Genomic DNA, 13,154 nt, shown 5'->3' on the forward strand with positions numbered 1-13,154 from the left:
GCCAGAAAAGGGAAGGGGGGATGGATCCAGGCCCAGGGTATCCCTCAGGAACCCTCCATGCCCAGGATCCAGCAGGAGCTCCACTCAGCTCCTCGCCCCAGTGTGAGATCCAGACTTGCCAGGCACGAGCCCAAGGCTTTATCTGCTCTCTCCTCCCTCCTCCCACGTTTGTTATTAAACCAACTCCAGCCACTTCTCTGCAAATCCTGCCTCAAGCCAGCAAAGCCACAGCACAGCTCCTGAGTGCCACGCTGTGCCACAGCCCTCAGGATGGCAGGAGATCATCCTCACACAGCCTGTCTGCCTTCAGAGCTCATCCACCACCAGGATCCCGCCAGGAGCAGGATCCCACCAGGAGCAGGATCCCACCAGGATGAGGATCCCACCAGGAACAGGATCCCACCAGGAACAGGATCCCCCCAGGAGCAGGATCCCTCCAGGAGTAGGATCTCACCACAATCAGGATCTCACCATGACCAGGATCCCACCATGATGTGGATCCCACCACCACCAGGATCCCGCCAGGAGCAGGATCCCACCAGGATGAGGATTTCACCACAAGCAGGATCTCATTACAATGAGGATCCTGCCATGATGAGGATCCTACCACGGCCAGGATCCCACCACAATGAGGATCTCATCACCAGAATCCCACCAGGATGTGGATCCTGCCACAACCAGGATCTCACCATAATGAGGATCTCACCACCAGAATCCCACCAGGATGTGGATCCCACCACAGCCAGGATCCCACCACCACCAGGATCCCTCCATGACCAGGATCCCACCATGACCAGGTTCCCACCACAAGGATCCCACCACCACCAGGATCCCACCAGGATGTGGATCCCACCACCACCAGTATCCCACCACAATCGGGATCCCATCATGACCAGGATCCCACCGTGAGGATCCCACCAGGATGTGGATCCTACCACAGCCAGGATCCCACCACAACCAGGATCCCACCAGGAAGTGGATCCCACCACAACCAGGATCCCACCACGAGGATTCCTCCACAACCAAGATCCCACCACGATGTGGATCCCACCAGGATGTGGATCCTACCACAACCAGGATCCCACCACCACCAGGATCCCACCAGGATGTGGATCCTACCACAACCAGGATCCCACCACAACCAGGATCCCACCACCAGGATCCAAACACCACCAGGATCCCATCAGGAAGTGGATCCCACCACCACCAGGATCCCACGATGTGGATCCCACCACAACCAGGATCTCTCCATTTCCAGGATCCCACCCTGAGGATCCCACCAGGATCCCACTACAAGGATCCCACCACGACCAGGTTCCCACCACAACCAGGATCCCACCAGGATGTGGATCCCCCCACCATGAGGATCCCACCACGAGGATCCCACCACGATGTGGCTCCCACCACGACATTTCTCCATTTCCCCCCAAACCACCCCAAGCACAGCTGAGTTTTTACAGAGAGGGAACAACTCCAGAGCGGAGTTTCCTAACCAAGCACAGCCCAGAGCTCGGAGACACAGCAAGGATTCACTGAGACCAGCCCAGATCAACAACACAAACCCATTCAGGCCATCCAAGGAGCCCTGCAGGCACTGCAGCAGAAGCTGCACAGCTGTCCTGGGCTGGGAAGGACAGATAAGGCTCAAATGATTCATTCAGTGCAAACCTTTATTTGTTCTTGCTTACCCAGAGGAGCCAGCAGCTGCTAATGCTCAACTGGGCCGGCTCCCAAGAGCAGACAAAGCCCTGCAAAAATGGCTTTAAGGAGGAACTGACTGCTCAGAAAGCAATCCTAGAAGAGGGAGTTAGAAAGAGGGAGTGCAGCGCGGCGCAGGAGGAAGAGGAAGCCCGGAGAGCACCTAAAAATAAATTTTAAAAAAAGCAGCGAGGGCGCAGGACAAAGGCCTCGAGCGCACGTGACCGCTCCCCGCAGCGCAGGCAGGATGCGAGCTCGGAACACAACACTCCCTCCCCAGCAACCCCACGTACAGAGCCCCAAACACCTCCCAGCTGGGCCAAAAACACCAGCAGCACCTTCCCCCACCCAGGATGGGCTTTTTTTGCCATCAGTCCCCCAAGTGCAGGATGCTGTTTGTGCCCCTCCAAGCTCCAGGGTGGGATAGACCTAACTCAGTAAGGGTGGAAATGTGAAAGGGATTGAAAGGAAAATGAGGTTCTTCCCCAAGAAACACGCTCAAAAATAGTCAAAGTCTTGTGGAAACACCAGCCAGGGGTTCTCCTGCATCCCCCCAGGCATTGCCTGAGCAGAGCTGGGGAGTTTGCTCTGAAACTGCAGAAAATGCAGCAAAGGAGCCTGTCCTGAGCTGCTGCTGCAGCTGGCACCCACCTCCCCTCCCACAGCTCCAGGGCTGCAGAGCTGGGACCCTCCTGCAGGACATCAACCCCCAGTGCCCTGAGGGTCCCACCAGCACAACGATCCTCGCACGGGCAGGATCCCACCACAGCCAGGATCCCACCAGGATGAGGATCCCACCAGGATGAAGATCTCATCAGGATGAGGGTCCTTGCACAGCCAGGATTCCACCATGACCAGGATCCCACCAGGATGAGGATCCCACCATGACCAGGATCCCACCAGGATGAGGATCCCACCATGACCAGGATCCCACCACAGCGAGGATCATCCACCTTGCTGGTGCTCACCAACCCTCAATGCCCTGAACTTGCCCCATCGGTGGCCACCAATCCTCAGTGTCCCAAGCCTGTCTCGCTGGTGGCCACCAACCCTCAGTGCCCTGAGCCTGTCCCACAGGTAGCCACCAACCCTCAGAGCCCTGAGCTTGCCCCAGTGATGGCCACCAGCCCTCAGAGCACTGAGATTGCCCCACCAGTGGCCACCAACCCTCAGAGCCCTGAGCTTGCCCCAGTCATGGCCACCAACCCTGAGAGTCCCGAGCTTGCCCTGCTGGTGGCCACCAACCCTGAGAGACCAGACCCTGCCCCTCTGGTGACCACCAACTCTCAGTGCCCTGACCCTGCCTCACTGATGGCCACCACTCCTCAAAGCCCTGAGCTTGCCCCAGTGATGGCCACCAACCCTCAGAGCTCTGAGTTTGCCCCAGTGGTGGCCACCAACCCTCAGTGTCCCAAGCCTGTCTCGCTGGTGGCCACCAACCCTCAACACCCTGAGCTTGCCCCACAGTGGCCACCAACCCTCAGTGCCCTGAGCCTGTCTCACAAGTGACCACCAACCCTCAGAGCCCCAAGCTTGCCCCACTGATGGCCACCAACCCTCAGAGTGCTGAGCTTGCCCCACCAGTGGCCACCAACCCTCAGAGCCCCGAGCCTGTCTCACAAGTGGTCACCACTCCTCAATGCCCTGAGCTTGCCCCAGTGGTGGCCAACAACCCTCAGAGCCCTGAGCTTGTCTCACAGGTGGCCACCAACCCTGAGAGACCAGACCCTGCCCCACCAGTGGCCACCAACCCTCAGTGCCCTGAGCTTGCCCTGCTGGTGGCCACCAACCCTCAATACCCTGAGCTTGCCCCAGTGATGGCCACCAACCCTCAGAGTGCTGAGCTTGCCCCACTGGTGGCCACCAACCCTCAGTGCCCTGAGCTTGCCCCACCAGTGGCCACCAACCCTCAGTGCCCTGAGCCTGTCTCACAAGTGACCACCAACCCTCAGAGCCCCAAGCTTGCCCCACTGATGGCCACCAACCCTCAGAGTGCTGAGCTTGCCCCACCAGTGGCCACCAACCCTCAGAGCCCCGAGCCTGTCTCACAAGTGGTCACCACTCCTCAATGCCCTGAGCTTGCCCCAGTGGTGGCCAACAACCCTCAGAGCCCTGAGCTTGTCTCACAGGTGGCCACCAACCCTGAGAGACCAGACCCTGCCCCACCAGTGGCCAGCAACCCTCAGTGCCCTGAGCTTGCCCTGCTGGTGGCCACCAACCCTCAATACCCTGAGCTTGCCCCAGTGATGGCCACCAACCCTCAGAGTGCTGAGCTTGCCCCACTGGTGGCCACCAACCCTCAGTGCCCTGAGCTTGCCCCACCAGTGGCCACCAACCCTCAGTGCCCTGAGCCTGTCTCACAAGTGACCACCAACCCTCAGAGCTCCAAGCTTGCCCCACTGATGGCCACCAACCCTCAACGCCCTGAGATTGCCCCACCAGTGGCCACCAACCCTCAGTGCCCTGCCCCAGACCCGCTCTGCCCGACCCCACCACTGCAGCCCCACCCCACCCCAGCAGCGATCCCAAATTCCCTCTCCGTGGCCACCCCCCGCCCGCAGGAACGAGCCCAGGGCTGGGCGAGGCACTCACAGGACGGGCTGAACATCACCAGCGAGCCGGACACCTCCAGCCCTGAGAACATCCAGAGAGTTCCTCTGCCGGGAAGCCGCGGCTCCGCATCCCACATTCACTTCTGCTTCATCCCTGCCGCCCACCCGATCCTGGGAGCAGCGCCGAGCCGTGCCGAGCCGTGCCGAGCCGGGTCAGACTCGTTCGCAGCTTCTCAGAACCGATTCATCCCGTCCCGGCTCGGGTTCGGGCTCCGTTTAATTCATCCCAGCACAGCTGGGGTGGCTCAGAACCACCACCGAACCCTCGTAGCCACCCGTGGCTAGCAGCCCTGCCCGGCACTCGCCCTGCTGGTCCTCACTCGGCTCTCCCTGAGCTCATGACTGAGTAACGCCGGCGAGCCAAGAATAGAGAGCTTGAAGTGAAACCTCCCGGGATTGGCGGCTATTTCGGGCTCGCTCAGCCGCCGGGGCTGCGTGACATAAGAGGATATAAAAGAGGAAACTCTGCACAACAACTCTCACCTCGGCCAGACGCGCTCGGCGAGCAGCAGGTAGAGCCAGAGCAGCTCCGGGGGTCACAACCCCAAATTTTCGGCGCCCCCAGAGGGATGTGCCCACCCCGAACATGGCCAGGGTGGAAGGGCAGAGTTGTAGCTCAGTAGCCCAGGGTGGTAGCCCCATAGCCCAGGGTGGTAGCCCAGTAGCCCAGGGTGGTAGCCCAGTAGCCCAAGGTGGTTTCTCGGTGCTGGGATGTGGCCAAAGCCCAGCAGGAGCCCACTTAGAGCCGAGCTTGTGCCGCAGGCTCAGCCTGCCCAGGCAGCTGCTGGAGCAGGAATTGCAGAGATCCAGAGCAGCCTCAGAGGGAGCCAGAGCACCCCCAAAACACAAAACACAAAACCAAAAAGCCAAAGTCTAAAACTGAAAGCACAAAACCCAAAGTTCAAAACCCAAAGTCCAAAACTGAAAGTCCAAAACCCAAAGCCCTAAGCTCAAAGCTCAAAACCCAAAACCCAAAGTCCAAAGCACAAAGCTCAAAGCACAAAACTCAAAGCCCAAAGTCGAAAGCTCACAGCCCAAAGCTCAAAACCCAAAGTTCAAGCCCCAAAGTCCAAAACCCAAAGTCCAAAGCACAAAGCCCAAAGTCAAAAACTCAAAGCCCAAAACTGAAACCCCAAAGTCCAAAGCACAAAGCTCAAAGCCCAAAGTCAAAAGCTCAAAGCACAAAACTCAAAACCCAAAACCCAAAGTCCAATGCCCAAAGCTCAAAGTCAAAAGCTCAAACCTCAAAACTGAAAGCCCAAACCCCAAAGTCCAAAGCCCAAAGCACAAACCCCAAAGCCCAAAGTCGAAAGCTCACAGCCCAAAGCTCAAAACCCGAAGTTCAAAGCCCAAAACCCAAAGCCCAAAGCCTAAAGTCCAAAGCACAAAGCTCAAAGCACAAAACTCAAAACCCAAAACCCAAAGTCCAAAGCACAAAGCTCAAAACCCAAAGTCAAAAGCTCAAACCTCAAAACTGAAAGGTCAAATCCCCAAAGTCCAAAGCCCAAAGCACAAAACCCAAAGTTCAAAGCCCAAAACCCAAAGCCCAAGCTCAAAGCTCAAAACCCAAAGGGAAAAGCTCAAAACCCAAAACCCAAAGCCCAAAGCCCAAAACCCAAAGCTCAAAGCCCAAAACCCAAAGTCCAAAGCCCAAAATCCAAAGTTCAAACCCCAAAGTCCAAAGCCCAACACTCAAATCCCAAATCCCAAATCCCAAATCCCAAAGGACACAGCCATCCCTGCTGTGAACATTCCCAGCCTGCAGCCACTGCAGACACCCCAGAGCTGCTGGAGGCAGCTGGATGGGGCACAGAGGCTGAGGAAGGAGCACAAAAAACATTTTCATGTGGAAGTTGCAGCCCCAGGCTGGATGTGACAGTTTTTCTTGGTGCATCCAGTCCCGGGCAAACCTGGGGAATTTACACAAGGCTTGGAGTTCAGGAAAGCACAAAGGAGGAAAGGAATGGGGAGAGCAATCCTGGCTTTGTCTCCAGCACGGGAAGGAAGTTCTCCACATTTTCTGTGCTGCCCAAGGCTGCCCTTACGCAAGAGCAGCTTGTGAAAAAGCAGCCTCAGCATCAACAGCTCTGCCCTCCCTCGAAGAGAGATCCTCCCTTTGTCTGAGATCAGCCTGCAATCAGAATCCTCCTTCCATAAATCCTCCTTCCATCTGAGATCCTCCCTCCATCTGAGATCCTCCCTTCATCTGAGATCAGCCTTCAGTCTCAGATCCTCCCTGCATCACAGATCCTCCTTCAATCAGAACTCTCCTTCCATCTGAGATCCTCCCTGTACCAGGAATCCTTCCAGAGATCCTCCCTTCATCAGAGATCAGCCTTCAATCAGAATCCTCCTTCCAGAGACCCTTCCAGAGATCCTCCCTCCATGTGAGATCCTCTCTGCATCAGAGATGCTTCCAGAAATCCTCCCTGCATCACAGATCCTCCTTCCATCAGAAAACTTTCCAGAGGTCCTCCCTTCATCTGAGATCCTCCTTCAATCAGAATCCTCCCTCCATCACAGATCCTTCCTGCATCTGAGATCCTCCTTCCATCAGAATTCTCCTTCCAGAAATCCTCTCTTCAATCAGAATTCTCCTTCCAGAAATCCTCTCTTCATCTGAGATCCTCCTTCCAGAAATCCTCCTTCCATCAGAGATCAGCCTTCAATCACAGATCCTCCCTGCATCAGAATCCTCCTTCCAGAGATCCTCCTTCCATCAGAGATCCTCCCTGTATCAAAAATCCTTCCAGAAATCCTGCCTGCATCAGAGATCCTCAGTCAGATCCTCCCTGCATCAGAGATCATCCCTTCAATCAGAATCCTCCTTCCAGAGATCCTCCTTCCAGAAATCCTCCTTCCATCTGAGACCCTTCCTGCATCAGAAATCCTCCCTGCATCTGAGATCAGCCTTCAATCAGAGATCAGCCTTCAGTCACAGATCCTCCCTGCATGAGAAATCCCTCCAGAAATCCTCCCTTCATCAGAATCCTCCTTCCAGAGATCCTCCTTCCATCAGAGATCCTCCCTGTATCAAAAATCCTTCCAGAGACCCTCCCTGCATCAGAGATCCTTCCAGGAATCCTGCCTGCATCAAAGATCCTACTTCCATCAGAATCCTCCTTCCAGAAATCCTCCTTCCATCACAGATCCTCCCTTCATCAGAAATCCTCCCTTCATCTGAGATCCTCCTTCAATCACAATCCTCCTTCCAGAAATCCTCCCTGCATCAGAGATTCTCCCTGCATCAGAGATCAGCCTTCCATCAGAGATCCTCCCTTCATCAGAATCCTCCTTCTAGAGATACTTCCAGAGATCCTCCTTCCATCAGAAATCCTTCCAGAGGTCCTCCCTTCATCTGAGATCCTCCTTCAATCAGAATCCTCCTTCCAGAAATCCTGCCTGCATCAGAATCCTCCTTCCAGAGATCCTCCTTTCATCACAGATCCTTCCAGAGATCCTTTTAATTTTATTTTCAAACAAAACATTTTTTTAATTTTTTTTTTCGCACGAGGAGAGCCGGCAGAGCCCGGACACATTCCTACCCTGGGGGCAGCATAGCAAGGCGATGAGACACAACCACTGCAGCCCTGCCTCACCTCCCTCCCGCGGCTGGATGGAGATCAAAAAAAAAAAACCAGAAATCAGCTCAGAACAACCCGGCCTCGATGGGCCAGCAGATTCAGAGCTCTCATTTCCGAGCTTTACCACCACACTTGTTTGTTTTTTCCCCTCCCCAAGCTCCCAGCTGTTAAATCCACGATTGCAGCATTTCCCAAACTGGAAATGACATTGCCATGGTTGTCCCAAAATCCCGAAAATCTGAAAATCTCCAAACACACGAAGTCTCCTTGAAAAATCTCATTTTTCTTTCTTTCTTTCATTTTTCTTCCAGAATTGTTCCTGCCCTAGTGTGGAGAAACTTTATTGGCATCAAAGCCACTCACACCCCCAAAACCTCCGAGGATTTTGGGCCCTGGTGGAAGCTGGGCCTTGACTCGGTGAAAAATATTTTGGTGAAATGTAAAAGGTTTAATAAAAAGAGAAAAGGAGATGTAGATAAAGGGTTAAAAAAATTTGGGTGCTTGGCAAGTTGTTTTGTTTCTTCTAAATGCAATTTACAATACATTAACTTGTATATTTATACTTTTTTTTTGTACAGTAAAAATTTTTGGGAATTATTTAGTATGGTTATTTTTTGGGGTTTTTTTTTTTAGAGTCTGTTTTGTGGCTTGTGGTTTTAATTTTTTTATAATTATTATTTTTTAATTTGGGTGGTGGTTTTGGCTTTTTTATAATTGGTGAGTGCTGATAATTATTGTGTTAGTTGTAGGTTTTTATGACACGTTTATGGGTCATTATTTGAATTAGGTAGGTAGTTTTAGCACATTATTTCTAAAAAACTTATGTTTCATTTTTGCTATTAGAAGAAAAGAACTTATATTTCTATAGAAAAGAATTTATATTTCTATAGAAAAGAGCTTATATAGAAAAGAACTTGTATTTCTATAGAAAAGAATTTATATTTCTATAGAAAAGAACTTATATTTCTATAGAAAAGCTTATATAGAAAAGAATTTATATTTCTATAGAAAATAACTTACATTTCTATAGAAAAGAACTTGTATTTCTATAGAAAATAACTAATACTTATATTAAAAAGAACTTATATTTCTATAGAAAAGAACTTATATTTCTATAGAAAAGAATTTATATTCCTATAGAAAAGAACTTGTATTTCTATAGAAAATAACTTACATTTCTATAGAAAAGAACTTGTATTTCTATAGAAAATAACTAATACTTATATAAAAAAGAACTTATATTTCTATAGAAAAGAACTTACATTTCTATAGCAAAGTTACTTTAACATTACACATAATGTTAAATTTATTTATTTTAATTTTAATATTTTAATTTATTTAAAATTTATTTATTTATTTTCATACTTACGAAAAACCAACAATATTTTATGCACTTAAAAAAATGAGAACACACAAACCGCGGGTGACTCCCAGCACAAACCCAGCCCCGAACTCGCAGGAGGACTCGGGATTTTCTCACTTTGGTGATGCTGAAACGCCCCAGCCAGCTCAGAGCGCCCAGCCCGAGCCTCTCCCTGCCCCGGGGAGGTTCCCAGTGAAGAACGGCAGGAAAAGACACGATCTGGTGTGGCACCTGAATCCGTGCTGGGTGTCCCTGACATCGGGACCTGTCCCTTTCTAAAGGACAGATGTCACCCCAGTGTCACCCCCAGCCCCGGTTTCCTGCTCAAATCAGGAATTTCTGAAAAATCCTCACTGCAAAAAGCAGGAAAAACCTGAGATCTCCTGAGGAAAAGCTCTGAGATTTCTGTCACAGGGTGGGATTCACCCCTGACACCGAGACCTGTCCCTTTCCAAAGGGACCTGCACGGGACAGGTGTGACCCCAGTGCCACCCCAGCCCCATTTTCATGCTCACATCAGGAATTGCTAAAAATCCACGCTGCAAAAAGCAGGAAGAGCCTGAGATCTCCTGAGGAAAAGCTGAGATTTCTGTCACAGGGTGGGATTCACTCCCTGACACCAAGAACTGTCCCTTTCCAAAGGACAGGTGTGACCCCAGTGCCACCCCAGTGCCACCCCAGCCCCGTTTTCCTCCTCTCATTTCCTGCTCACATCAGGAATTGTTGAAAAATTCTATCTGCAAAAAGCAGGAAGAGCCTGCGATCTCCTGAGGAAAAGCTGAGATTTCTGTCACAGGGTGGGATTCACCCTTGGAACAACCCTGACACCGGGACCTGTCCCTTTCCAAAGGGACCTGTGTCACCCCCAGCCCCGTTTATGGTGCTCACATCAGGAATTGCTAAAAATCCTCGCTGCAAAAAGCAGGAAGAGCCCGAGATCTCCTGAGGAAAAGCTGAGATTTCTGTCACAGGGTGGGATTCACTCCCTGACACCAAGAACTGTCCCTTTCCAAAGGACAGGTGTGACCCCAGTGTCACCCCAGTGTCACCCCCAGCCCCGGTTTCCTGCTCTCATCAGGAATTGCTGAAAAATTCTATCTGAAAAAAGCAGGAAGAGCCTGAGATCTCCTGAGGAAATGCTGAGATTTCTGTCACAGGGTGGGATTCACCCCCTGACATCGGGACCTATCCCTTTCCAAAGGACAGGTGTGACCCCAGTGCCACCCCCAGCCCCGTTTTCCTGCTCACATCAGGAATTTCTGAAAAATCCTCCCTGCAAAAAGCAGGAAGAACCTGAGATCTCCTGAGGAAAAGCTCTGAGATTTCTGTCACAGGGTGGGATTCACCCCCTGACATCGGGACCTGTCCCTTTCCAAAGGACAGGTGTCACCCCAGTGTCACCCCCAGCCCCGTTTTTGTGCTCACATCAGGCATTGCTGAAAAATCCTCGCTGCAAAAAGCAGGAAGAGCCTGAGATCTCCTGAGGAAAAAGCTGAGATTTCAGCCTGGAAAAATCTGCAAACATCTGCTCGGAGCTTTTTTTTTGCATCCAGACCCTCGGAGCGGGGCCCGCGCTCCCCACCCTGCTCTGCCTGCTGGAACAAACGCGGGGCAGCACCGCTCACAGCTCATCCCTTGGGGAAAAAAAACAGAATCCAAAACGCTCTGGCCACTCCCTGTCCCGTGAGTGAATCCTGGTCCGCCCTGCCCGATCCACCCCGCAGCTCCTCTGCAGGAATCTCCCAACTTCCCATCAAAATAGTGTCGAAAAAGGGGGTGGGAAGGTGATTTTTGGGAGTGCTTTTGTAGGGATTGGGAGCGCTGGGCAAAGCTTGGGTGGTGCACGGGGCTGTGGGGTGCGCTGGGGGATGGATCTGGGGGCTTTGGGGCATCCACGGTTCCTTTCCACAGGGATTTTTCACATCCACAGCTCTTTCTCCATAGATTTGGGATATCCACAGCTCTTTTCCCAGTGATTTTGGGCATCCACAGCTCTTTTTCCATAGATTTGGGGCACCCACAGCTCCTTTCCCATGGATTTGGGGCACCCACAGTTCTTTTCCCATGGATTTGGGGTATCCACAACTCTTTTCCCATGGATTTAGGGTACCCACAGCTCCTTTTCACAGGTTTTTGGGGCACCCACAACTCTTTTTCCATGGATTTGGGGCATCCTCAGCTCTTTTCTCATGGATTTGGGGCATCCACAGCTCCTTTCCCAAGAATTTGGGGCACCCACAGCTCCTTTCCCATGGATTTGGGGTACCCACAACCCTTTTCCCGTGGATTTAGGGTACCCACAGCTCTTTTCCCACGGATTTGGGATATCCACAGCACTTTTCTCAGTGATTTGGGGTACCCACAGCACTTTTTCCATAAATTTGGGGCACCCACAGTTCCTTTCTCATGGATTTGGGGTATCCTCAGCTCTTTTCTCATGGATTTGGGGTACCCACAGCTCCTTTCCCATGGATTTGGGGCACCCACAACTCTTTCCCCATGGATTTGGGGTACCCACAACGCTTTTCCCAGGTTTTTGGGGTACCCACAGCTCTTTTCTCGATGCACATCCTTCTCCCACAAAGCATTTGGAGAGACAGAGGTTCCCTGGCACCGAACGCACAAACCCAGCAGCGCTGCCGCTCCTTCCGAAGGGAAAGGCGACCGGATTAGCACAAAAACATTCCAGCAAACCACAGGCTCGGCTTTGCCACATCGGAGCTCTCCGAGGAAGCCACGAGGGCCTCGCTGGACCCGGTGAGCCGGGCTCGGTCCGAGCTGAGCCCCACGAGCACGTTCCGTGGGGCTGGGGGCTCCTCCGGGCAGGGATCGGCTGCTCTGGGGGTCGCCACCCCCCGATCCCGGGGCTGACATCCCCGCCAGTCCCTCGAAATGGGGTCACAGCCCCTCGAAATGGGGTCACAGCCCCTCGAAATGGGGTAAATCCCCCTAAAAATGGGGTCACATCCCCTCGAAATAGGGTCACATCCCCTCGAAATGGGGTCACAGCCCCCCGAAATGGGGTTAAATCCCCTAGAAATGAGGCCACATCCCCTCGAAATGGGGTCACAACCCCTAGAAATGGGGTCACATCCCTAGAAATGGGGTTAAATCCCCTAGAAATGGGGTCACAGCCCCTAGAAATGGGGTCACAGCCCCTCGAAATGGGGTCACAGTCCCTAGAAATGGGGTAAACCCCCCCTAGAAATGGAGTCACAAGCGGAGCCCCTCGGAGCGGCGGGGAATGGGACGAGGAGAGGGGACATCACAACCCGACAGATCCGCGGCTGGCCCTGGTGACCCCTTGTCCCGGTGTCTGTCCGGGTGTCTGTCCTGGAGTCTGTCCTGGTGTCTGTCCCAGTGTCTGTCCCGGTGTCCGTCCCGCTGTCTGTCCCGGTGCCTGTCCCGATGTCTGTCCGGGTGTCTGTCCCGGTGTCTGTCCCGGTTTTCCCTTGTCCCGGTGCCTGTCCCGCTGCCTGTCCCGGTGTCTGTCCCCGTGTCTGTCCGGGTGTCAGTCCCGGTGCCTGTCCCGGTGTCTGTCCCGGTGTCTGTCCCGGTGTCTGTCCCGGTTTTCCCTTGTCCCGGTGTCTGTCCCGCTGTCTGTCCCGGTGTCTGTCCCGGTGTCTGTCCCGCTGCCTGTCCCAGTGCCTGTCCCGGTGTCTGTCCTGGTGTCTGTCCAGGTGTCCCCGTGTCCCAGTGTCTGTCCGGGTGTCCCCGTGTCCCGCTGTCTGTCCCGGTGTCTGTCCCGGTATCTGTCCCGGTGTCCCCTTGTCCCGGTGTCCCCTTGTCCCGGTGTCTGTCCGGGTGTCCCGGTGCCTGTCCTGGTGTCATTCCCGGTGTCTGTCCGGGTGTCCCCGTGTCCCGGTGTCTGTTCGGGTGTCTGTCCCGGTGTCTGTC

General features: G+C 53.2%; 1 protein-coding gene across 5 annotated transcripts in view; it reads right to left on the reverse strand.

Annotated features, from left to right (window-relative positions):
* The window catches only part of HDAC7 (histone deacetylase 7), a 95,152-nt gene that overhangs the window by 55,505 nt on the left and 26,493 nt on the right, over positions 1 to 13,154 (reverse strand). For 2 of the 5 annotated variants that reach the window (XM_033083384.1, XM_033083381.1), the window contains exon 1: positions 4,291 to 4,661. The exons of 2 other annotated variants lie outside the window; for them this stretch is intronic. In XM_033083384.1, coding sequence (XP_032939275.1) covers positions 4,291 to 4,387 — 97 coding nt within the window. In that variant the 5' untranslated portion in view covers positions 4,388 to 4,661. Of the gene's footprint in view, positions 1 to 4,290; positions 4,662 to 4,793; positions 5,111 to 13,154 lie in introns of those variants that run through there. One more of the 5 variants, XM_033083385.1, reaches the window with a different exon arrangement.

Source organism: Catharus ustulatus, chromosome 31, assembly GCF_009819885.2.
Source record: "Catharus ustulatus isolate bCatUst1 chromosome 31, bCatUst1.pri.v2, whole genome shotgun sequence".
Taxonomy (NCBI): domain Eukaryota; kingdom Metazoa; phylum Chordata; class Aves; order Passeriformes; family Turdidae; genus Catharus; species Catharus ustulatus.